A 27,005-nucleotide genomic window follows, 5' to 3' on the forward strand; every position below is an offset into this window, starting at 1 on the left:
AAAAAAGGATCTGGCACAACGGGCGGTCGATGTGCAACATGCACCCACCCACTTAGTCTTGACCATCCAATTTTTTAAGTCTATTGATGCTCAAGTCTGCGTAGGTACACGGAGTCAGCGCTTTCTTGGACGGCCTCGAGATGTCCCAAGCATGAAATGACGTTAATTCATCTTTGGCCAACCCGTATTCGTTGTTAGTTTACCAATTGAAAAACGGAATTGAAGCAAAATCTTTGCAAGCGGGTTTAATACCTTTCCAAAAATTCTGAAGCCAGCTGAAAATTGTATAAATCATTCAGGTTACAGTTGTATAGTTGAATGTATCGTAGCTCCTCGATAACCCTGGGAAGCCCTCGCGGTAGCTTTCATTGAGTGTCTCCCAGAGCCCTCCCACTCGTGACATCGGCCCGTATTTCATGAGCATGCATCAGATATAGACGCTTTTGCAATACTACTGGGGAGATTACACACTTGCACCCAACTTTTAGCTTCTGGTTTTTTTGATATGACCAAGTTTCATTTGAAGTATGGGTCATTTCGAAAGCAATTTCAGAATGGGAGCAATACTAAAAATATCAACAACAAAAAGAGTTATTTTAAAGCTGTCAATTTCGCTTGACCCGCGAAGGGCACAAAATATTGTTAATTTGGTTTATTAATTTTTATTTAAATTATCCTATTTCTTATTTTATATTTTTGATTGTTAAAATATAGCTTTCAGTGTCAGTGGGTAAAAATACATAGTTCTCATGAATAGCTGTGTAAAATAATAAGGCAATGCATTTACGACGTCCAAAATGTACGCAGATCTAGCACTAGTTTTTCATAGCCGTCTAAGTGTGTGTTAACCCTTATGCAAACATGCCTTCCCACTTTAGATGGCGCTCATGCGAATTTGCATTTCAAATTTTGTCCCATAACTTTATAACTGTGGGTCTTATTAGTGAGCTCTAAATTATTTTGAAGCTGAGATTTTGTAATTCAATTTAATAAATTTATCTGGTTACTTATCTAGTAGCATGAGTAACAACTTAGGGAATGGCGTATTATTAAGTTACTAATCTCTTGTAAAGTTTACCATAATATTATGTTCTTATAGGTAGGCACTGCATGGTGCTAAACACTTAGATTTTTGTGCTAAATAAAGAAAAACTAATCCATGAGTAATGGGGAAAAATCTAAATTGTTCTTGCACTGATGTTGATCGCGCTCCAACGTGTAAGTACACCATTCTAGGACGCTTACCACGCTGCTAGCTGTCATCATCATCAAACCTATCACCAGCTCACTACCGAGCACGGATCTCCTCTCAGATTGAGAGGGGTTTAGATCATAGACCTCCACGCTGGCCAAGTGCGGATTAGCAGACTTCACACAACTTTTTGCGGAGATCTTTCAGTTTCAGTTTCCTCCCTACGTTTTCCTTTACCGTTATAACAAGTAATATTTCATTGCTTTAAATGCAATTAACATCGAAAGTTTAGAGACGCGTGCCCGGGATCGAATCCCGAATCGAATGAAAGTTCGAAGTCTAAACAACTAAGCAACTTGCATCAGCATCGCTGGCAGCGCCCGACGTTGGAATTAAGGTAAAGTTTTCAAAGCCTTTGAGCCTCGATAGCTCAACGGTTGAGGAGCGGACTGAATTCCGAAAGGTCGGCGGTTCAAATCCCACCCGTTGCACTATTGTCGTACTCACTCCTGGCACAAGCTTTACGCTTAATTGGAGTGGAAAGGGCGGTATTAGTCATGATTAGCATGGCCAGGTTGTATAAAAATTTTCTCATTGTAATGTAGCTTGCCTAATATAATTTACGTCTTATAAAAATTCTTCTGGTCTAAGATTTGGGTTATTATCAAAATCATTATTTATTTCAGCTAAGATCATCAGCTGGTATTTTTTACGTAGTTTTTATAGTGGTATTTACATTTACAAGTTGAAATGTTCATTACATTTTTACTTACTTTCTTATACTTTTACTACTTACTAAGTATGTCTATAAAAATCTCTCCTCATATTATTATGTAAATTGAGTAAACAGTAAATATATTGTTTGATGTCTTAATATTATGGCCGTTTTACTGCCTGTTGAGATGTAATTAAAGTTTATAGAAATATTTTGGTAAGTAAATATAGTATTTTTATTGAAATCTACTAAAATGTTCCATGAGAAAAGTATGTAATTCAGGTTAACGGAAAAACTGTTTTAAATTGCAAATAATTTTTCTATCCGAATACTATGTTTGACTAAGTACTTAATATCGATTAATTTTAAAGTTCAAAAAGCATCGATTAGTAATTTTTTTTTCTGTTCTAATATTTTTGGTAATGTAGGTATTTCTTTTAATAGTTAAAGGAATACAATGAAATATTTACTAATAGATGATGCCCGCGACTTCGTTCGCGTGAATTGAGACTTTTAAAAATCCCGCGCTCTTTTATTTTCCTATGCAAAAAAAAAAACACGTCGTTCTGCAGTTGCTCCGTTGATTCGTTGGTTGAATTGATGATTGATTGAAGGACAAATCAAAATTCGAACACACTTTTGTATTTATAATACTAACATTAAGTTTGGAATGAGTGCCTACGGAACTCTAAAAATTGTCAAGTGCAATCAAAGCTCGATGAACCAATAACGTGTCGTGTCGTGTATCCTACATTACGGAACCGTTATGATTCGTAGTAGCGTTACTCGAATTGGATTTACGTGGACAGGACTATTACGTTATTGGAAGGTAGAGTTACCATATATGTTTACAATTTTCTCATGTACCTACCTCTAAACCAATACCATATTATAATACTAGTAACTACATTGATGTATAACTTCGTTAGCGTGGATTTAGGATTTTAAAAATCCCGTGGGAACTTTGAGTTTCCGAAATAAAATGCTGCCTTATCTGTGTCCCTTGGGAACATTTTGATTTTGAACGGGACAAAAAGTATTAAAGCCTAGGTCCGTCCTCGGGATGTAAGCTTTGTACCAAATTATGTCAAAATTGGTGAAATAGATGAGCCGCGAAATGGTAGCAGACAGACAGACAGACTTTCGGATTTAAAATATTAGTATGGATTAGTTTCAGTGAAAATTTCCAGCGGTTGTGAATTTTGATTTGCTAAATTATGAGTATTCTTGCTGCAGCAATTCATTTCAACCAATAGTGAGCGAGTGCGAAACTATGTTAATTCAAAAAAACTCCTATCATAATGGTATACTATGAAAAACGGAAAGCGGTTATGAGTAACGATCCTCAGAAATGAGAAATACCACGCAGAGAGTCACAGTGTAGCTATCACACGGTACACGGTATAGGCCCCGGTTTTTCAGTTTATTATTATCAGATGGCAAGTGGCAACCCTATAAAAACCAATCATACCGTAAAAATGACCAATACCGTTTCCAATACCATCGATAAATATTAAATTCATTGCATGTTGCATATTACACTTGTTAGCAATAACTGTACCCTGTACGCAATGGATGCGTTTGCATAATAATTATACCCGATTAATCGATTGCACTTTATAGTTCCGATACAATCTATCCTTTTCTAGTTTAATGGTTTTTGTATATCCCATCTCTTTCTCGCCTAGTGCGGGACCAGCTAGGCTATAAATCGTGGTCGGTGACAACAAGTTAGGTTCTAATTAGAAACCGTTAGCGGGTACTAGTTGTATGGGCGACAGTGCGAGATACGGGTTAATACTAACTGACTATCAAGTACGTGCTGGCCATATTAAACGATTTCCGCCTGAGCATTATAAATAATTGACACGGCATACAAAATTAAATGGATATCTGCGAAACGTACTTTCGTATAGCGTTTAATAACACGAGCTGTTTTACTAGTATTGCCTAAGGAAAATCTAGCACCTTTACAGTTCACCATTTGAGTAGGTGCAGATTTGAAGTCATAAAACTGAATTGATGTCTAAAAAAAAACCGGCCAAGTGCGAGTCAGACTCGCGCACTGAGGGTTCCGTACTCGGGTATTTTTTCCAACATTTTGCACCATAAATCAAACACTATTATGGATAAAAAAAAAAAAAAATCTGTTTTAGAATGTACAGGTAGAGCCCTGTCATATGATAACCCACTTGGTATAGTTATCTGACTTTGAAAATTGAAACACATTTTAATTTTTTTTTTAATGATGTAACCACAAATTCGCAGTTTTCAGATTTATTCCTGTATGTGTGCTATAAGACCTACCTACCTGCCCAATTTCATGGTATTCTAGGACAACGGGAATTACCCTATAGGTTTCTTGACAGACAGACAGACAGACAGACAACAAAGTGATCCTGTAAGGGTTCTGTTTTTCCTTTTGAGGTACGGAACCCTAATTACTTTTTACCTACTTCTTTATACGGATTCGCATAGTGGTCGGCCATCAGCATTATCTCAACCCATGGTCGACCCACTACTGAGCACGGGTGTAGGACACAGTCCATCACGCTGGCCAAGTACGGAATGATAGATTTCACTCACCTATGACATTATGGGAAACTCTTCATAATGTTTTTAGATGTGAAGGAAAACATCGTGAGGATACCTGCATGCATTGAGGTAGAAACCGGTAAAAAAGGTTCCTTTCAGGGTTCCGTACCCAAAGAGTACAAACGGAGCCCTGGTAATGTCACTCTGCTATCTGTCTGTCTGTCCGCATGTCCCAGGTCTCTAGCTCGTAGACGAAATGAGTTACAAACCTGAAATTTTGGTATTTGACCCAATACCAAATATTGAATTAGAAATTCGATTAAATTATTTTTCAGGGGGGCTGTAATAATTTCAGGTTTGTAATCGAAGACAAAATGAGTTAGATACAAACTTTGTATCTAACTCATTTTGTCTTCGAGCTACAGACCTATGACGGACGGACAGACAGGCAGCCGATCGACATTAATAGGGCTCCGTTTTTAGCCTTTGGATTCGGAACCCTAAGAACAGTCTCTTCCCGCGTTTGTTCTTCTCCTAACCCGCGAATCGCGATTATAGAAACTTGATCGTCTTGCTACACAGTCAGTTCAACAGAAGTGAGGCAACATTGTCGTGCGATATTGTCAAAATTAATAGGCTCGAGCTCCAATTTAATTTAATTTGACAACGTACAACAAAATAATATGATAATCATAAATTTGTAAGGCGATAACAATTGTTTAGTGCAATATCAGAGTATAGATTTGGTCATAGACTCCGTAATCAGATCGAAAGTGTCTTGGCCAATAGTCCAAGTCACTCTCGATCATTTCTTGCTTATCATTTACTTGTCACCGGTCCCATTACGTTATAAATCTATAAACTCTTTAATAAAATCCTATTAGGTAGTTACTTGATACTTTTCGGAAGCGTTTCAATGTTTAACCCACATGAAACCTACATGCATGTCTGAGAGTCCTTAATGTTTTCTTTCTTAACTATATATCTAGGCAAGCGCATGACTGCAATCACACCAAATAGTAGGTGATGATGTAGCCAAAGGTGGAGCGCGTCTGTCTAGAAGATGTCTATTTTCACTTTACTTATTCTAATAGATGTTGAGAAAGTCTCAAAGATGTTCTCAAAGATATGTAAAGCTGCCTATCTGCACTTGGCCAGCGTTGTAGACTATAGCCTAAACCCTTCTCATTCTAAGAGCAGACCCGCGCTAAATACTTAGTATGCCGGCGGCGGAGTGTTAATTGTTTAAAACGCACATAGATTACTACGAAAAGTTAGTGGTCCTGGTCCTGGGTCCACTAGGATATCACCGCTTTCAATCCTAACACATAAATAATAGTGTAAATAATTGTGGCTGTAATCTTTAAATAGGGGTTAACCGCGTTAGATCAGTAATTACGATCGCCCAGCTGCGCGTGCGCAGTTTCACGTGCGTTAAACGACTCCAAATTACCTGTTTAGTTTATTAGGTATTTATATTGTACTTGATGATGCCCGCGACTTCGTCCGCGTGGATTTAGGTTTTTTTTAAATCCCGTGGGAACTTTTTGATTTTCCGGGAAAAAAATGTCAATTTTCGGGATGTAAGTAACTTCGTACCCATCAAATCAATCGTCCGTCTGTTGGACCATGAAAAGCTAGCAGACAGACAGACAGATAGACGGACACACTTTCTCATTTATAATATTAGTATGGGTGAATTAGATGACTTTGTACGCGTGAAGGACGGATTTGTTGGAAATTCCCGTGGGAACTCTGATTGTCCCATGTAAAAAGTGGCCTAAACCAGTGGAAACTGTCCAGATTTTCAACTAGAATATCCATGCACAAACTAGGTGGGTTCCTAACGAGTCATACTCAATCGTGTCACAATGTGACTCGTTATGCTTATGTTGAAAGAATAGAATAGAATAAATTTTTATTCAAGTAAACTTTTACAAGTGCTTTTGAATCGTCAAAATAATTTACCGATCAAAATCAAAATAATTTATTTACTAATTTATAAAGGTTGTTGTTACCACGTGATCAAAGGCGTCGAACTACTGTGTTTCTCTATACTGTGATCGTATCTAGCTGGTGTATGCGTATATACGCATATACGTATATACGTATATATGCGTGTATATGCATATGCAACACTTGGGTCGCTAATTGATCGCCGTCGCCCTTGATCACAATTTATACCTAAGTACCCTGCACACTTACTTCACAGCCTTCTACTGTTGTGCCTTCAGGTTGTTTATAGCCCGCGTTAACAGGCGATAAATTATTTTAGCCAACTGCACTTAGTACTTAATATTGGTAATATTTTTTTGTGTCGTCAACCGCTCACAAAGTTAACAGATGATTTTTATCTCTGCATCTCGCGCCTATAAATTGCATTCATTCTCTGTAATACTGTTTAATTATAATTACGTAAGTAGGTATTTGTATTTTTCTTTCATATATTATGTAGTGTTTGGATGAGTAAAGGTTTTTAATATTTATTAGTAAACTATAATAGATAATACATATATATTTCCATTTGTAGCATGGCACATTGTCAAATGTTGTTGCTCCGGCGTAAAACAGCCTTTACCGATATAGTCTGGTCGTTCAGTGGACAGCAAAGCGTTGCACAACACACTACTAATACAGTTATATCAGTTTCATAACAGAGTTAGCCGACATGTGACAACTAAACCGTTCACTATCGATTTACTTCGTTCACATTGAGGGCTTCATAACAAAAGCGTGTATACGCAAAAATTACATTTCTCAATTTGGTAGAGAGATATTATAATAATTAAATTTAAATTATTATTATATTTAAGGTAGGTAGGCTATCCGACAATCTACACATATCAAAATTCAGGCACTATTACCTTTTTACCTTTATTGTATAAGTAACTAGATGATGTCCTTGTCTAAATTGACAAGTGTAAATTAAAAATGTATAACACCCCCTACAAGTGAAGATAACTACAGTAACTAGAAAAAAGCTGATAACTTTCAAACGGCTGAACCGATTGTCTTGGATTACAGCTAAGAACACTCTCGATCAAGCCACCTTTCAAACAAAAAAAAAATTAAATTAAAATCGGTTCATTAGTTTAGGAGCTACGATGCCACAGATAGATACATACGTCAAACTTATAACACCCCTCTTTTTGGGTCGGGGGTTAATTAAATGAATGAGCCGAGAAAAGGTAGCAGACAGACACATAGTTTTGCATTTTTAATATTAGTAGGTACGTATGGATAATATAGTATTTAATTATAGTAATATAAATAGTAATAGTACGGATAAGTTCAAGAATTTGACAATACAAGTTCTCTATTAATGTTTCACAATATTAACATTAATGTTATCTAAGTTAACGTTTGTATGAATTATGGCGACCTTTAGCGATTACGATTGAACGTTGTCGATTGCGATTGAAACTTGTAACGGCATTGACTCAATATTTAATGCGATATCGGCACAGTTTAGCGATCATACAGTTCGGTAACATTCCGCGAAACATCTCGAGCGAGTAAGGCTAGGAAACTTAGCGGAATTTTGAACGCCCAAAAAAGTGTTGAATCGCGTATCTGCGCAAACACTACGCTGAAGACAAAAAAAACTGTGTTAAGTAGTTTTTCGCTCTCGGAATTTGTCGCCATCTTATACTGCCATTATGATTTTATTTTTACTTACACACATTCCAAAATCGCTGCAAGTATATCTCAGTCTTACACTCTAGCCTCAGACAAGTTTGTGTACTGTACTTACTGTACTGATTGCTATACTGCGTTGTCGGTATGAATGATGGCCGAATTCCGATACGGTGTTTAGCGATTGTTGATGTTTGATTTGTGTAACCGACTTTATAATAAATGATTTATGAAATGTTCCGCAATCATTATAGTTTTGCTGGCTATTGAACGCTGATTTTTGCGCTAGGTTTAGTATACCTAATCGATTTATCTTGAATATGAACTCCAATAATTGGTCACCATGGTCCATTATGATGCCTGCGACTTGAACTCTTGGATTTAGTTTTTTCGAAATCCCGTAGAAACCCTTTTATTTTCCGTAATAAAGTTCCGTCATCTCCGGGATGCACGCTATCTTTGTATCAAATTACGTCAAAATCGGTTAAACGGATGGGCTGTCAAAAGGCGATAGACAGACACACTTGCGCACTCATAATATCAGTATGAAGTATATGTGGAATATGGATTGTAGTAGGGTTATCTCGAATAATTCAAAGAGTTTGCCACGGGATTTTTAAAAACCTATAATAATTTCACCATTGTTCGTCTTTTATTTAAAAAAACTTCGTTATTGTGGTATGACATATTTAAACAATAAGAAACAATAAAAAATATACGTTTTTATATGACGGAGGATACCTGAAAGAAACTTAAACTGATAAGCAAAAAGTGTTATTTACACTAACCATATAATTATAACGTATTAAATTTAATAATATAATTTCGTCAGTTTTTGTTAAAACCTGTTGCTATGTTTAAACTTCCTGTTTTCTTAATTATCTACTTTACTTGGTACCTACTTATGCAAAACGCGAATAAGTAAAATTATAAAATTACACAATTATAAGTCGTTTATCCTTAATCTTCTTCGCATTTTTATTGAATCTTTATTTTAGCTCAGACAATTTTCAGAACCAAGCAATTTTGATAATTTGATAGGTGGTTCAAATATTTACATTTTATTGTTTAAATTGATTGTTTAATTAAAGAGTTTTTTATTACTACTTAAATTATTTTTTATTACCTACATATTTATTCATTAATAAAAAAAGTTTAATTGGTTATAACGCTGGCTGCGTTACCCCGTTGAACGACGAGAAAATTGCGTTTTTCTTGAACAAAATTTGAGTTGTAAGTGAAAAGACTTATTTATATTATTTTCCGTCTGCAATTATAATATTTAATTGTTAATGTTTGTTACTCTTTCATGCAAAAAGTACTGGATGGTTTTGATCGAAATTTGGAATGGAAATAGATTATTCTTTAGATTAACACTAAGCGGTACTTTTATCCCGTAAAAATCCATGGTTCCCGCGGGATTTTTTAAACATGTATCCACGCAGACGAAGTCGCGGGCATCATATGGCAAATAATAAAAATATATATTCAATTGGCCTGCATAGCCCTTGTGTAATATAATAGAACCATGTTGCGGTGTCATATTTATGTCACTCAGGGAAGATTTAGCGGTGGGTGAAAAAGTGCCTCGACTAATACATATGAATGAAGGCAAATACCCGGCCGCGGTGTAAATCATGAGACACCCACGGCGCATTGGTGTAGGCTCAGAGCTGGTGAAATATTCTTGCTAAGTAATTTACCTTCCCACCTAGGTCTTAGGAAATAAATTCGTATCTATTAACTACTTCTAACAAAAATCATGTTCTATGAAGCTATGAAAAAAAAGATTCCGACGAATTGAGAACTTCCTCCTTTTTTGAAGTCGGTTAAAAATTTGTATGACAATCGATATCAAGTTGTAAGCGAAAACAAATTGCAGCTCGCAAAAAAAATTGTTTTGAATGCCCCGTCTTGTACCTAAGTACCTATAGGTCATTGGTGTGAAGTAGGTACATACCTACCTACGTAAATACTAAATTGATACGTACATAAATACGAAAGAATTATTAGATAAGATCATTAGTTTCAGAGATTAGCATACAAACTTACAAACTCTACGTCTTTATTAATTTTTATTAGTGCAGACGATGCAAAAGTTGGTAACAAACTTCGAACCAGTCCATATCTGTAATATAGAATTACTAGAGGATGCCCGCGACTTCGTCAGCGTGGATTTAGGTTTTTAAAGATCCCGTGCGAACTGTTTGATTTTTCGGGATAAAAAGTAGCCTATGTCCGTCCCCGGGATATAAGCTAACACTGTGCCTTTCGTCAGAATCGGTTAAACTTTTGGGCCGTGAAAAGGTAGCAGACAGACAGACAGATAGACAGACACAACTTCGCATTTATAATATTAGTATGGATGGATAGAAAACTGTATGTTTATTTGTGTTCTCATTTCCACTCGCTAGCTCTTAGCCTAATAGCTGAAGGTGCTAGAAGGCCGTGGCCTGACCGCGCGCGGGGATTGATGGGGAGCATATTTCCCATTGCTGGGCAGCTGGCTGTGGGCTCGGTTACAGTGATTTATGCACAAGGGAATGAACAATCGCGTAAGTGGATGACTGATTAGGTATTTAATGGTATAGTTGTTACGTATCTGTTGTATGTCTTGAAAGTACAGAAATTACATCTTTTCCGATTTTAAACGAATAAAAATAACTGTTGCGAACTATAAAAGTAAACTATATGCGGTTGGAGTGGACATTTTTAACGATTTTTTGGATCGGGCCGAAAAACAAATCTACGAAAAGTATAAAAAGAAACAGAAGTAGAAAGATTTTTATTCAAATAAACTTTTACAGGTACTTTTGAATCATCAGAGGGATCTGCATCTGGTTCGACATGCCACATGATATCCTAGATACATACTTTTTAAAGTTGTGTACCTAAATTCTAAACAGCGAGAGTATTGGATTTGAAGGTGTCTGTCGAATAGTCTCCATTGGGTTCCTTGATTCTTGAATTCCTGGGATATCACTCCTAAGGGAATCAGTATGATTATGTATCAGGTACGGTATCAAAATCTCGAAGTTGATAGAACCATCGTCAAATATTCAACTCAACCAACGAGATATACTTATTTTGCAAACAAAACACTTCTTATAGCTTTTTGCTTCACTAGAGAAGTTGGTAGCTAGTCTAACACGGTTTTTACCATCATAATATAGGATAGGAGTCATCGCCCTCCCATCGTTAGTCATACAATATCAATTATGGACTTGCCCAGCCGATGGGGCTTTCGCCGAAACGTCAGGGATTCGTCAGCATTTTTTGCGCATTCCCTCGTATGAGTACAGTTTAACAATCGTGTAGTTGGTCTTTTAATTGCGAACATCCGCCATCGCTATGTTTACATAGTCATCCTGTGACCATGGACAGCACCGACTAAACTGTTCAGTGCCCCAGCACTGAATGGATAAAAAAGAAATCACATACCTTATTCATCTTTTCAGTGGGTTGGGGAAACGTCTCTACGTGCACGCATAATCATGCGCACGTAAATAGATATCTGCTGAAATTAAGCATTTTTTTTAAATTGAATTGGAATCGGACGTCTAGTCAAACTTTTCGCATTTATATCACTAAAGTTTGGCACTCTTTTTTCATACCTGCGAACTTTGCAGCAAATTGGGGGGTTTTGTAGTAGCTCTAATAGAGCTGATAGATTCAAAACATGCTAGAATTTATGCTGCACGTCGCACGCAAAAATTAATTTGTTTGGTGCTACCCGCTGCCGTGGATTTCTCTACGCCACTTACCTACTGATTGAAATTTTCACTGCGCAGAAATTTCAGGAAAGTTCGTGCGAGTCTCCACTGTATGATTGTTAAGCTGTGACCCATGGGACGTACATGTCACGTTTCTGCGAACCGATTAGCCGTGGCAAATTACATAATGGCTTTGAGGCTTCGAGGACTGGGTTGTAATCAAAGGTGGCTGTTAATTACCATTTTGGGGGTTGCTAATGGAAAAGGTCCGTTAATGGGTTATTAAAAGCTAGTTTAGAACAACAGCATATCAGCCGAAACTATAGCTATGGCTAAGCGATAGAGTTCAGAGCATAAATTGTAATATATAGATGATGCCCGCGACTTTGTCCGCGTTGAATTAGGTATTTACAAATTCTTTAATTTTCCGGGTTAAAAGTAGCCTATTCCGTCTCCAGGATGCAAGCTGTCTCTGTACAAAATTGGTGATACCCGCAACATTCGTCCTCGTGGATTTAGGTTTTTAAAAATCCTGTAGGAACTCTTTGATTTTCAAGGGTTAAAAGTTATCTATGTCCGTCTATCCGTTGGGCTATGTCAGTTACCTCTGGTCTACGGATCCCCTCATTTATGATTTGATCACGTACAGAAACTCCGAGCATATCTCTTTCCATCGTCCGCTGAGAGACTTTGAGTATTTTAGGAGGTCCATGGCTAGTGCGGACCTGCGTCTATTTATAATTATCGGTACTTACATACCTACTTTCTGATTTTTTCCAAACATTTTGAAATAACTGAGTATTTGAAATAACTGAGAGCTAAGAAATTTAATACATGGTGCCATTTCTATGCAGACCTTAATTGCTAATAAAGAATTTATATGCAAATAATAACTCGTCGCCTTCACATCTATAAATGCAGCCGTTTATCGCTCCAGCCTTAATGATGATTTACTGGTGCCACAGATGATAATATGTTCAGCGCGCGACATGCGTGCGTACGGACGTGTTTCAGTACGAATTGAGTAAAATTATAAAAAATGAGTACCACATGCAATGGATGCAGTGCTATGATTTATGACATATTGTATATGGAGTGTGCACAAGAAAAATGTAAGAAAATTTACCACCTCAAGTGCTTGGCTTTATCAAAGAAGCAGTTCGAGGAGTTCACGGAGGAGTACAAAGCAAATTGGAGATGTCCCGAGTGCATGCGAGCTGTCCCAAAAGGGAATAACTCTGATACACCGGTCCGAGGAAGCTTCATGAATAAGACGTTTACTCCGAGCAGCTGCTACGTCAACACGGAGCGTGGGAATCGTATCGTTCTGGAGGAAACAAGGATTGACACGGAAGATAAGCTGCTCGAAGAGCTGCGGGAGTTCCGTTGGGAAATGAAATCTCAGCTAGAAGAGCAGAAGAAAGAATATAAGCTACTCCTAGATAAATATAATACAGTGGAAGTTGAGTTGCGGGAGATTAAAAAGTTTATGAAGGTAGTTTTGGAAAAAGTTAACGCAGTGGATTTGTTAGAAGCTACAGTTAAAGGTTATTTAGGAAGGGAGGAATGTGTCGAGACTGCTCCTAGTACGGAACGGGAGGCTAGTAAGGAACAATCGCAAGTATGTAAAGAGCCAGTGCTATCTTTTGTAAACGCCGTTAAACAGCAGGTAGTTGAAAAAAAGTGTATGGCCACGAAACAAGCGTGTGAAGTTATTGAAGGTGAGAGAACACAGAATATCAGTATGGAAAAAAGCACCAAAAATTCCAGGATGATTGAAGAGGAAGAGAAAAACACAGAAAAAAATGGAACTTGGACAGTAGTTAATAGAAGGAGAAGTAGATATCCCAATACCGAAGTAAAAAAGGGAGGAAGTATGCAGAATACTGAAATAAGAGGGATGGAAAAGAAAAAATTTTTACACGTTTGGCGGCTCCAGAAGGACACCACTGTAGAAAATTTGGAAAAATTTATTAAAGATATAGTGAAGGAAGTACCGCTCAAAATTGACAAAATAAAACATAAAACAGAGCGAGATTATGCCTCATTTATTATAGGGTTGCCAGAGAGCAAATATGACCAATTGTGTCAGCCAGATGTTTGGCCGGTTAACGTGGAATTTTGTGAATGGGTGTGGTTTCGTAGGACAGCCAACCACCCGAGATCAGAAGCCAAAAAGCCAGAATAATATTATTGAAATATTTTACCAAAATGTAAGAGGGCTTCGAACAAAATTGGAGGACTTTATAGCGTCGATTTCGGCTTCTAGTGCAGATTTGTTTGCAATCACGGAAACAGGTTGCAACAAATCTATTTACGATGCAGAGATAATTCCGCCTGGTTACACTATTATAAGGTGTGACCGAGCGGATGGACGTAAGCAGGGCGGCGCGTTTCTCGTGGCCACACCGCACTTCGAACTGCGGCGAGTACACAGTGACGTCAACATCGACGCTCATTCTTTCGAACTAGTTTGTGCGAGTGTCTATAGGCGCGAACGATTCTTGTTTTTATTATGTACAGTTTACATACCGCCTAGCGCTAGGGATGCGGAATATATGGTATTGTTTAGTATTATTGAGGAATACTGTAGAAAATTTAGTGAAGTAATAGTTGTAGGAGATTTTAACCTATACTCGTGTTCTACGGCTATCAATAATTATTTTGAGTACTTTCAAACCTATTGTGAGTTCATTCAGAGTAACAAAGTAGGTAATTGTAATGGCAGGTATCTGGACTTAGTTTTAAGTTCGCTTTCGACGGGTGGGACGGTGAGCGTGCGCGCGGCGGCGGCGCCGCTCGTGCCGGTGGACGCGCATCACCCGCCTCTCGAGATTGCGGTCGCCTTGCCCTCGCGTCGGCGGACTGACGCGTGTCCACCTGACGCGACCATACCTACGAGCATATCTCCAGCCCCTACAGGTTGGAATTTCTATAAGGCTGATTTCCCATCGTTATATTCGGCTATTGCGGCGGTAGACTGGTCTGTATTGTATGACTTAGATTTGGACGAAAGCTTGAACCGTTTTTATGACATTTTTACATCTATTATCGATAACAACGTTCCGAAAAAAAAGCGAAGTCCAGTAACATCGAGGTACATTTACCCCGAATGGTACACGGTTGAAATAATTCGCAACATAGAAATGAAGGCGAAGCTTCACCGGCGGTATAAGGCGAGTAAGTCCAGGGATGATTACGAAGCGTTCGCTCAGTGTAGGGCGAAGGTCAAAGCAATGATAGATTTTGCTCACCGGCACTACAGGCATCGAGTTCAGAACCAGCTATTAAAGGATCCGATGTCGTTCTGGAACTACGCCAAATCTAAAAGAAGTAGTAGGGGTCCGCAAAAAATTTTAAAGAACGGAGTATTGTTGACTGACGAGCAATGCGCTGTAGAGTTCGGCAAGTATTTTCATTCAGTCTATAGTTCAGAACGAGCCGAATTGAATGTTAACGCAGCCGTAGCGGCAGCTGGTGGAGAGAACGGAGCGGCGCGGGTGCACATAGATGGATTGACCTTAGATGAGGTAAAACAGGCACTTAAAAAACTGAAGCCCAAGAAATCAGCGGGGCCGGATGGCATACCACCTTATGTTTTTAAAGACTGTCGATCTGTCCTGGCCGAGCCGTTACTTCACATATACAATCAGTGTCTGAAGGCAGCTGTGTTTCCCGAGAGGTGGAAAGTGACACGAGTCGTTCCAGTACCGAAAGGTGGAGGGGGAACACAAGTGGAGGGGTACAGGCCAGTGGCAGTGTTGTCGGCTCCGGCGAAAGTATTAGAATCGGCCATTCACAGCAGTATTTACACTCAGGTTAGCGCGCAACTATCCGACTCTCAGCATGGATTTCGTTCTTCGAGAAGCACTACCAGCAACCTCCTCGGCTATATGTCTCATATAGTTCCAGCAGTTGATGGTGGGGCCCAGGCTGATGTAGCATACTTCGATTTTCGAAAAGCCTTTGATTTAGTCGATAACGATGTATTGCTCAAAAAGTTAGCATCAGTCGGGTTCACTCCACATTTACTTAACTTTTTTGCGAGTTATATGAGAGATAGGCAGCAATATGTGGAATATAAAGGCCGCAAGTCCGAACGGTATTTCACAAGGTCTGGTGTCAGTCAGGGCAGCAACCTAGGACCCTTGCAGTTTATTTTAATGATAAACGATCTGCCGCAGGTGGTCCAGGATGCTAAATGCTTGTTGTTTGCGGACGATCTCAAGCTCTCTCTGGCTGTACATGGCGAACATGACTGTGTGAAGCTGCAGCAGGATATAGACAGAGTAGTGACATGGAGCCAGGATAACCTTTTACAGTTTAATAGCTCCAAATGTTCAATCATCACTTTCTCTAAGTTACGGGCCCCTATTTGTTATAATTATAATATGGATGGGACACCAATGCTGAGAGTTCCAGAAGTCAAAGACTTAGGAGTCAGGTTAAATGCTGAGCTTTCGTTTCGTGATCATATTATACAATGTTGTAAGAAAGCTTACAGAAATCTGGGTTTCTTGCTTCGTACCGTTGGTGGTTTCACTAACATAAGGGCTATTACTGCATTATACAATGCGTTGGTAAGGAGTCAACTGGAAAGTAATGCAGTCGTTTGGGCTCCACATGAAGCTAAGTATAGCCTTATGTTAGAGCGGGTGCAGAACAAATTTGTCAGGTTCTTGTACATGAGGCTTTATGGGGTTTACCCATTCTACCCATTGATGTACCCTACGTTATTTGTTCTGGGTATGGTCGGGTACAATGAGATAAGGTCTAGAAGGGAACTCGCGCTTGTTCTATATATATTTAAAATAATAAGAGGCAAGTTATTTAATGCGGACGTATTAGGACAGGTGAGCCTTAGAGTGCCGGACCGGTACGTGTGGCGGAGGCACAGGCCGCCGCTGCTGGCGCTGCCGCAAGGGCGCACCAATTTGCTGAACAAGGCGCCGCTGGCGCGCGCTCTTGGTACTCTTAACGTCGTGGCGGAGCGGATCGACCTGTTTTGTTGTACTCGGAGTGAACTCACAAGGGTGGCAATGTGGACTATCTGTTACGATAGGAATAAATAGATAGATAGACTTACACGCTCAACTCCTTAACTTAGCTATCGCATTAGGTTAGCCTGTAATGATAGTTTTAAGTGGTGGTGAAAATAAATAAATAAATAAAATAAAAAAATGTCTCTATAAAGGACATAGACAGGCTACAGCAGAGAGTCTAGACTCTAGGCAAAAACCATCTTTTTCAATCTCTCGTAGGCTAAATAAATATAGGTGTATGTGTTTGTCTCTTTATAGCCAACTTCCAAAAAATGGAGGAAGTTCTCAATTCGGTGCGTTGTTTTTAGTGTTTGAAGCTTTATTCGTTTCCTATATCATTAAACAAATCAAATCAAACCATTTATTAGCTGATTTTAGGCACTTTAGTGTACCGCGAGGTCCATTGATTTGTTTTCTTGTCTGTAGGTTCCTCAGTCTACGGTAAAGGGGATAAATTTGAACATACTCGCGCGCTAGCCGACAAAGCGCGCGAACGTGTTGACGCCATTTTGTTTGTTTTGTCGATTTATATGGGCTGCGGAGGCCGTGTCCGTCGTTTAGTTAGGAAACGAGGGCAATCTAGGTATACCACAGTTTAAAGAGAGATACAGTAGTCCGAAGCATTTGATCTCGTGGTAAATGATGACCACGACGACCTAGGGCCATGGGGCCCAACTACGCAAGTCAGTTCGGGTCGCTCCTTCGTCCTGTACTTACCGCAATATTGCTCTGTCTAGACGGCTTCGACTAACTCTAACATCCAGTCTCTGTGGTTATAAACTCTTTGGCATAGATGGGCTATGGCCTTATATAAGTGGGAGATCCCAGACTTCACACAACATTGAGAACATTATGGAGAACTCTCAGGCGTGTACATTTCCTCACGAAGTTTTTATTTACCGTTCAAGCAAGAGATATGCGCTACCATCACGTCCATCACTTACCATTAGATGAGATAGCAGTCAAGTGCTAACCTATCAAGTTATCATCGAATAAAAAATATACATACAAGAAAAATTGTACAGCGTGCGGCGACCGTGTTGGTCGTTTAGTTAGGAAATGGGGGCAATTTAGTTACTACCATATCTGCGGCACATATCTATTTTCTAGAAATTCAACGCAATTATATCAAGATAACTTACTGAACTGGTCGCCGCGATATGTCAGGTGTGTTTAATGTTCGGAAGCTAATCGATTGTAATTTAAATACTTACTTATAGCGTCAAAGCTGGTGGAAAAGTATAAGGAAATTAAGAAACTGTAGATGGGTAAGTACCTGCTATATGTATTAGTTAAGTTACAATCTTTTCTCGGCTTCAGCCGAATCCACTTGCCTTTGCTTCAGCCAATATACAGCTTGACAATGATAAAAATAGATAATTAGGTTGCAATGACAGACGAATAATGCGATCTCATTTACCTAAGGGAACAGACCTAAAGGCTAATGATAATATAATTTCTGTGCTTTCCATACTGATATGATAAATTTAAGTTTGTGTGTCTGTCTGTCTGTTACCTTCCGATGACTAGCGGATTTTTATATTACAAAGATAGCTTGTATACCGGAAACGAGAACGGAAAATCAAAGAGTTCCCATGGGATCCACGCGAAGAAGTCGTGGTCGTCTTTTAACTAGTACTTAGGGTATAAATTGCAAACTAGGGACGGGAAACGTTGTCTATCCCAGATAAGGGAACCTCCCTTATCTGGGTTAGATAATATAATTATTCTGTTAGTTTAGTTGTTAGTTTAGTTAATTAGTTTTTAACAATTATGCGTCCTAAAAATTTCCACCAGATCTTGGACAAATATAGCCTGCAGTCGGTCCATAATGTTTGAACAGTTCTACAGAACAGTTTGCGATTAGCGCGATATGTTATTAACTGGTAAAAACATGGCACTCAACTTTTATGTCACTAACCCAGATGATATCTGATCTCAGATATCCATTAGAGAGAGATATTAACGCATTAGGATAACTTTCGAAATAATTATAATGAATTTTGATTTATTTCTCTAATAATAATCTGCATTTGCCCAACGCAGTGGACTATGAGCTTAACCCCTCTCATGCATAGTAGTGAGTAAATGATGGGTTAATAGTAATCATAATGATGAGTTTATAAATAAAATCCGCGAAATGAAATTTATTCCATTTTTTTCAACTTTTCGTTCCCCCCTTTTTTACGCAGCTTATTACACAAATGAAAGCCTCAAGTATGCCTACGGTAATTTTTAATTTTATTTTGTAAACCAAATTTTGTGAAAAATGCACACAAACACGGCAAAAAGTTTTTGCTACTAAAAAGATGTGCCTACTAATGATTCTTCGTCCTTCATTCTAGTTAATATACCTACCCTACTTACCTAAACCCTAGACAATATTGATTCTAAGTTTCTTCGTTTCTTTATTTCATACTAAATTGCGCGTCTGCTAAAATTTGGAATACAATAATTCATGTAGGTAGTTATAGGATCGCGTGCGCCGCCGCGGCAGCTGAAATGTTGCGCCGGAGCAGCTCACAGTTTAAACAATTTCGCATAATGACAGGTTCATTTATATTGTTTGATCGCCGGAGCGGAGATCTGCTCCGATAGCCCTTTGTAAAGGACTCGACACAGTGGTGGGGAAAATCACTATCCATATTATAAATTATACAAAAGTGTTAATTTGGCTATATTGGTTTAGTGGTTTGCTGGTTTGTTGGATTGCCCTTCAATCATGTCGCAACGGAGCGACGGATCAACGTGATTTTTTGGATGGGCATAGTTTAAGACCTGCGGGGTGATTCGCTAAATCAGTGTCTGACATTACCAAGCTCATATTTTCGCATTTGTTGGTTCTACATTACTGCTTTATTGAGTGTCAGTAATTAATTTTTCGTAGAAAACCTTCAGTGGATTAAAGATAAATGTCAAATGAGCTCGGTGGCTATCATTCAGTGAGTTAGCGAATCCGCGGGCTGGTGAGTGACATAGAACTACTCTATATCCCGGAAAATCAAAGAGTTCTCACCGGATTTTTAAAAACTTCAATCCACATCGCGGGCATATGAATTAGCATTATTCTCGTTGTTAATTGGAAGTCCGATGGCAATCGCGCCGTGTAAAACCTAGCGGCCTATCAAAGCTTACTTGGTGTGTGCGCAAAGCATTGAAAAATCTATTTCTACAAATATAGGTAACTATTGTCTAAAATAAAATCAGCTGCAATAAATTAGGTAAATAAAATATATGTATTCAATATTATAAACCGATGAGTCTGTCCGGCTCCTAACTTGTAAATGATCGTATAAAAGGGCGCATATTTTTGCATTTTTCTCTTGTTTAGCGACCTTGGCACGCGATCTGGTCATTGGGACTCCAATTATCTCGACCCGTTGCCGAGCGACTCAGCCCAACCCATGCGTAATGTCAACCTTCCTACCACTATAACCTTGTTAAATAGACCACTAAGTTTTAATTATGAGCGCGATGTACGCCCCAGGCTATGCGGTTTTGTTAATTTTTTTATTCTGATACAAGTTAGCCCTTGACTGCTATCTCAACTGATGATAAGTGATTATGCAGTCTAAGATGGAAGTGGTCTAATTTGGGCAATTATATTAAATCCAAACCCTTGATCGATTTCTACACGGCATCGTACCGGAACCATACCAGAACGCTAAATCGTTTGGAAACTTTGCTGGTAGGGTGCTAAGTAGCTAAGAAATGTTGAGTATTTCAAGCATTTCAAGACAAAAATGTTTGCAAAGGAATTTGTAAGATGAAAAAAAAAATGGTCAAGGAAAACAAAAACAAAATAGACAAGATACTTCTGTGTAATCGAACCTTATACAAACATAATGACATGCAAGATTTATTACATGATTATAAACCTCGAGAATGAAGTTCAGGGTCGATAAAATAATAAAATTCTCAACTCTACTTGAATAATGATGTAGTGGGGTCTGACTCGTCAGTCTTTTATCAAGCTATCCAATTTAATATGCACTTGTGCTACGCAATTTATATCGTTATTTAAGGCTGCGCACAAATCGTCAATCCGACGTGTGTATCTGTGTATCTGTCTGTGGCATCGTAGCGCGTAAACGAAAGAACCGATTTTAATTTAGTTTTTTGTTTGAAAGGTGGCTTGATCGAGAGTGTTCTTAGCTATCATCCAAGAAAATCGGTTCAGCCGTTTGAAAGTTATCAGCTTTTTACTAGTTACTGTAACCTTCACTTGTCGGGGGTGTTATAAATTTTTAATTTACACTTGTTACTTTTAATATTGTTAAAAAAAAAGGTTCAGATGAATTGAGAACCTCCTCCTTTTTTGAAGTCGGTTAAAAACTGGTCAAATCAGAAGTCGGAACACGCGTAAGATAGGGATCCGTTGCTTCGTAAATGCTACTTTAACGATCATAATTATTTCAAACAGTTTTTTTTTTTTTCAAAAAAATCCCAAACCTCGTAATGGTTTTTAAATACTTATAACTGAGGGAGTAAACCAAATTTTTTTACAGCTTAAGGGTGATGGGGTGCTGGCATATAGAACCAACTTTCCGGTACTACAATCGATGCGGGTCGGTAACGGTGCGAGTAAAATAGCTCCATAACTACTATCTTTTGAGCTCTCACGTAACCCTAAAAACCCTAGAAAGAATCCTAAAAATCGGCTACCAACTTTCGTTCGGCTATAGCAGCCAATTTGCGTCCAGCCTAAATAAATAAATAAACAAACACAGTGATCGCTTCACGCAAAATGTCTGAAAGGAATCTTGAGGTAGGTATATTTTTTATAGCGTCTTTGTAGGTTCACTTACTTCCTAGGTACCTCATATTTTTAGCCTTAAAAGACTAATGTTTGTAAATCGTTCTTGCCAATCTATAAAGCCTTCTGGCTATCGTCTAGATTTTTTGTTTACAAAAGAACATATTGCGGGCACTAATTGGCCGTTGGTATTTCCACAACTTGGCGTCAAGTTACCCACTGAACAAGACGATTTATCATCATTCCTTCATCATCATCATCTCAACCCATCGATGGCGCATTACTCATCATGGGTTTACTCTCGGAATGACAAGGATTCAGACCATAATCCACCACGCTCGCCAAGTGTGGATTGGCAGACTTTACACACCTTTGAAAACATTATAGAGAACTCTCACACATGCAGATTTCCTCACCATGTTTTCCTACGCCGTTAAAGCAAGTGTTATTTGATTGCTTAAAACGCACACAACTTCGAACAAATAAAGTTACCTAAATAAGTGATTTGTCTAGTCTACAAATACCACCCAGGTAATCCTTATTAAGTTATTGACGAGTACCTATCCAGTTTTTTATTATGATTTGATTTACTTGTTTGCAGTGTACACCGACCAGCCAGTGTCCTCCGCGTCGCCACCGACTCGGGACAAAATCAACGGGGACGAGAAGGCGAGGTCGCGCCGCAGGGATACCTGGCCCGAGCCTGCCACCACGCCGTCTACTGACGAAGGTGATGTTAGAGTTTAACTCCGACCAGAGCCCCCCCACATCAGTTCGTGCTGCAACAAAGACTGGAGAAAGAGTCATTGTGTCTCCTAACTCCACCTGAATATCTCCAACCGAACACCACCTGCCATAAGTCAAGTAGCTCCTCTGTCTCCTCTACCAGATTTACCTATTTAACTAGCAATTACTTAACGAGCAATTTATTAACTTGTTTTTTTTTCTAAAATTGCAGTAAACGTGGTCCGCTCACCACTGCTACAGCAGCAACACCAGCAGTACGACGAGCAGCTGCGCGACATAGCGGCGTCTCTCACGCGGCCACGGTCCCGCAGAGCCTTGCCGCCCACACTGGAGCGACCCACCAGACTGCCGCCGCCTGACCGACTGCCGGTGAGTAGGAATACTCAAATTTTTCCTAAAGTATTCTGGTTTTTAAAGTACTTAGTTATGCTCGCACTTGGTGTCAAAGAAAGAGGTTGAGGTAGTCAGGTTTCTTCACGACGAAATTATAAATTTCCTCATCGAAGTGCGGTGCTCGATCTCGTATTTATGAGATGCCTAAATCTCTATGTGAAATTTTCTGTGTAAAAAAATAATCGTTGATATTTGTCATATTTTACCTACTATTAGAAATGACGTAAAGTTATGTTTGCTGCAGGCAAGAGGTGCTCCGGACGGTGGACCGCCTCCCGAAGAAGGTATAACCAGTTCAGCGAGCGAAGGCAGCGAACCCACAGACGCAGTGGAAGCCACCGAAAACACCGAAGGTGTTAGAGTAGAACTACCCGCTGAGAGACTCCTTCACGCGAGAGCTGGATGGCTTCAGAGGCGAAGTCCTAGTGGCTGGTCGAGACACTGGTTCGTTCTTCGCGGGGCAGCTTTGTTGTACTTCAGGGATCCTCATGCGGAACATCGGGGACTGATGGATGGGGTGATAGACCTTAGTGGAATTTCAAGGGTCGTTGAAATGCCGGGCTCTGCTAATGGATATGCTTTTGAGACAGTGGTAAGTAAAATTTTTGTTAAATTATTTTATTTTTTGATGTTATCGTACTAAAATCGTATGTTCGCTCTTTGCAGACTTGGGATGGCAAACACATTGTCTTGTCAGCCGTCACAGCAGGTATACGAGCCAACTGGGTGTCAGCTATGCGAAGAACTGCCGGTTTACCTGAAACTGCACCACTGTCTCTCATTTTGCGAGAAGATTCGGTTGATCAAGTATCGGAATCATCCACTTCGCCGATCACTCCTGTGACACCAAATACCGGTAAATCAGGACCATTCTCGTCCGATGAAGAATATAGAACTGCGTCCGAAGGTGGCCGCAGAGACAGTGCAGATTGGGGAGATGTGACTACCCAGCCTCCACCGTCTCCTATACTTAATCGTACTCCTATATCCAAAGTCAAGGAGAAGGTTCGGGCTAGAGCATGCCTTCAACCGCAGTCTAAGCCCGATTTGAAAGTCGATAAAGACGAAATCGACGCTACCAAAGAAAAAGAAAACCTCCCCCTAGACGAAGTCGATGAAAACGAAAAGCCAAATGAACCAAGAAAACGCAGCTATATTTCAACAATAGACAAACAAACGATCGAAATCGAAGACCTGCGAAAGCAGCTTAAACTTGCATTGAACGATGTCAATGCAGCCGAATCCGAACTTGCGAGGCTACGTAAATTAAAATCTGAAGCCGCGACAAGAGAAAAGAAAATGGAAGAATTGGTGATAGCTTTGCAGAAAAAAGAAGAGGAACTGTCGATTAGGACGAAAGAAGCTGAAAACTTGGATGCAATAAAGCAACTTTATAATCAAGATAAAAACATGTGGGAATCTAAATTGACAGAGACGCAAAAATTTTTAAAAGAATCGACCGAACACTGTGAACTGCTGACACGGCAGCTGACCACAGCACAGGAAGCGATTAAGCAACTGCAAAAGGAGTTGAGTGAACTAAATGAAAAACTGTTGAGGAGTGTAAGAGAAAACGACAGCTTATACTCAAGAATAAGAGAACTCGAAAGCAAAGTCGTGGCCGAATCACCGACCAGGGAAAAACGAAAAAGCATCGGATCACTCAGTGATCTCAGTAATATAAACCAAGACTTAAATATAGAGTCTTTAGAGAAAAATAGACTGATTGAAGAGTACGTAGAATTAAGAAGCAGATTTTTAAAGGCTATTCATGAAATTAAGGCTATGAAGAGAGAACTTCGAGACTCGCACAACATGTACGACGAGCTCGAGGTCACCAACACTAAACTAAGAAACGAAATGAAACTAAGGGAGCAATGCAGTAGCTCCGAAATAGACCTCATGGCAGCTCGCATTTTAGATTTAACTCAGAAACTAACTGCGTCGGACAAACAAGTACGAACGTTAAAGCATAAAATTCAAAAAACGGAATCCAGAGAAAAGCGGCGCAGTTTATCCTTAAAAGGAAGGGAGTCATTTACGTTGGGTAAAGAAGTCGAAGAGAAATTAACAGAACTGGAAAATAAAATTACTCTTTTAGAAACGGGAGGGTCAGTGCCAATCATTAATTCTCCTTCTAAAAGTTCTTCGCCTGCCAAAGAAAAAGTGTCCAAAACTGACAGTTCCCCAGACGATAAAAGAATGAAGAGATTGGCCGCGAGGCTGAGGAGAAAATCTCTAGACAGCGCCACGAGCTCGGAGCCTATGAAAATGCTAGTCCGATTGAGTTCGCTCGAAACCAAAGTAGCTTCCGCTTTAGAAACCCGTCGGGATTTAACTATATCCTGCGAGTCATTGAGTTCAGCGACGAGGTCTAGCGAGAGCCCAACGAATAACGATAGTCCAGAGAGTTCCACGGTGGGCACACAATCGCAGAGGCATCTCCTGGACAGACTTCAGAGCCTCGAGAACGTGGTGATCCACTCGAGAAATAAAGTTAACGAATGTTTGTGTCAGATGAGCGCAATGCGAGCGGCCAAATCGAGACGGTCCCCGTCCCCGAGCGTGGAGAAGAAGTACAGCATCAAGGCAATGGAGAAATGTTTAATGGACGTGAGTAAAAGATTGCAAGAATGTTTCGACAAGTGCGTGATTGATCCCTCCGAGCGCAACACCAGCGGCGACGGCACCGACGACGTCAACGACGGCGTCGCGCAGGTCGTGGTGCAGCTCGAGGAGCAGCTGCGCACCAAGCTGCTAGAGATCTCGCGCAGGAAGGCGGCGCTGTACGAGGCTGGCGAGCTTACGCAGCGAAAGAGCCTCGAGATCTTGGCCGAGAAGTTGGCCTACGAGGCCGTGCTCGTGGGCCGCATCCAGGAGGCGCTCGATTCCTCCGACGGGAGCAGGTTCTTCGCGAGATTAGTCAAGTCTGAAATCATCGAAACTAGTCAATTAATCGATAACCTCAAGTCTAAGATCAGCGGCGACGGCAAGACGACGTCCATCACCAAGAGCTCGCTCGACTACCTCGCGCGGATCCTGTCGCGCAAGATCGACGCGTCGAGGGGCCGCGAGGGGGGCGCGCGGCGCGCCGAGGTCATCATCCAGAGTGCCGACCTCGAGGCGCTCAAGGCGTCGCAGCGCGAGGTCGGCGAGGCCGTCGAGCGCTACAAGCGCGAGAAGCTCGGAGAGCTGTGCGCTGCGCTGGCCGGCGAGACGAGCTACGCGGCTGACAGCGACGCGGAGCGTGGCGGCGTGGAGGCGGCGCGCGTGCGCGGCGCGTGGGCGGCGGCGCGTGACGCGCTGGGAGCCGAGCTGGTGCAGGCCGAGGTGGCGCGCGCGCTGGCCCGCGCCGCGCAGCTGTGCGAGGACAGCCTGGCTGACGCGCGCCGCAGCCGCTTGGCGCTCAGCGCACAGCATCGCGCCGACCTCGACCTATGGTGGCAGGCGGCGCACGACCACCTGCGCTGCGAGATGGACGCCGCCGTGCGCGACATCGCGGCGCAGTGCCGCGCGGCTGGCGCAGGAAGCGCAGCGGGTGCAGGGGGTGGCGCTGCGCTCGACAGCCGCGCGCTGCTGGCGCAGCTGGGCGACGTGCTGGCGCGCAAGGCGCTGGTGGACGCGCGCGTGGCCGTGCTGGAGGGCACGTGGCGCGCCTCGGACGACGCGCGCGGGCGCGCCGACGCGCTGGCGTCGCTGGAGACGGACCCCGCCAGCGAAGCGGAGTTCGTGTTCCTGTTCCAGCACTTCTCGAGCGAGTGCCGCGCGCTCTTCTCCGGTGACTGTTCCGGCAACAGTGACGACTCGATGAAGATCGGCGACAGCTTGGCGCGCGTGGAGGCGGCGGTGGCGGCGGCGCGCCGGCGCCTCGCGCCCGACGACGAGGCGCCGGAGGACGAGGCGCCGGGCGGCGAACTGGCGGCACGGCTGGAGGCGCTGCGGCGGCGCGTGGAGGCGCTGGCGTGCCCGCAGTGCGCGCGCCTGCAGGATGCGCTGGAGCGGCTGACGGCGGAGCGCGCGCGCTCAGAGTGCGCGCTGACGCAACAGGCGGCGGCGCTGGCGGCGGCAAGGCGCGCGCGCGCGCAGCTGCAGGCTCAGCACGAGCGTGAGCGCGTGGCGCTGCGCGAGCGTGCGCGCACGCTACAGCGACGCCTCGCCGCACTCGACTCTGAATACTCGGCGCAGCTGGACAGTCTCCGAGCCGCTTATCAGGTGAGTTCATAACTCCTTGATCCTGACATGTTTTCACCGTCCGTTATCATCAGTAGCTGTAAGC

The 27,005-nt window shown here is 41.3% G+C and overlaps 1 protein-coding gene across 3 annotated transcripts in view; it reads left to right on the plus strand.

Annotated features, from left to right (window-relative positions):
* Nucleotides 1-27,005, plus strand: part of LOC123881235 (protein outspread) — a 389,980-nt gene that overhangs the window by 352,567 nt on the left and 10,408 nt on the right. For all 3 annotated transcript variants that reach the window (XM_045929934.1, XM_045929936.1, XM_045929935.1), the window contains exons 7-10: nt 22,191-22,319; nt 22,548-22,705; nt 22,974-23,321; nt 23,396-26,941. In XM_045929934.1, the coding sequence (XP_045785890.1) occupies nt 22,191-22,319; nt 22,548-22,705; nt 22,974-23,321; nt 23,396-26,941 (4,181 nt within the window). The remainder of the gene's footprint in view (nt 1-22,190; nt 22,320-22,547; nt 22,706-22,973; nt 23,322-23,395; nt 26,942-27,005) is intronic.

This window comes from Maniola jurtina, chromosome 3 (assembly GCF_905333055.1).
Source record: "Maniola jurtina chromosome 3, ilManJurt1.1, whole genome shotgun sequence".
NCBI classification, from domain to species: domain Eukaryota; kingdom Metazoa; phylum Arthropoda; class Insecta; order Lepidoptera; family Nymphalidae; genus Maniola; species Maniola jurtina.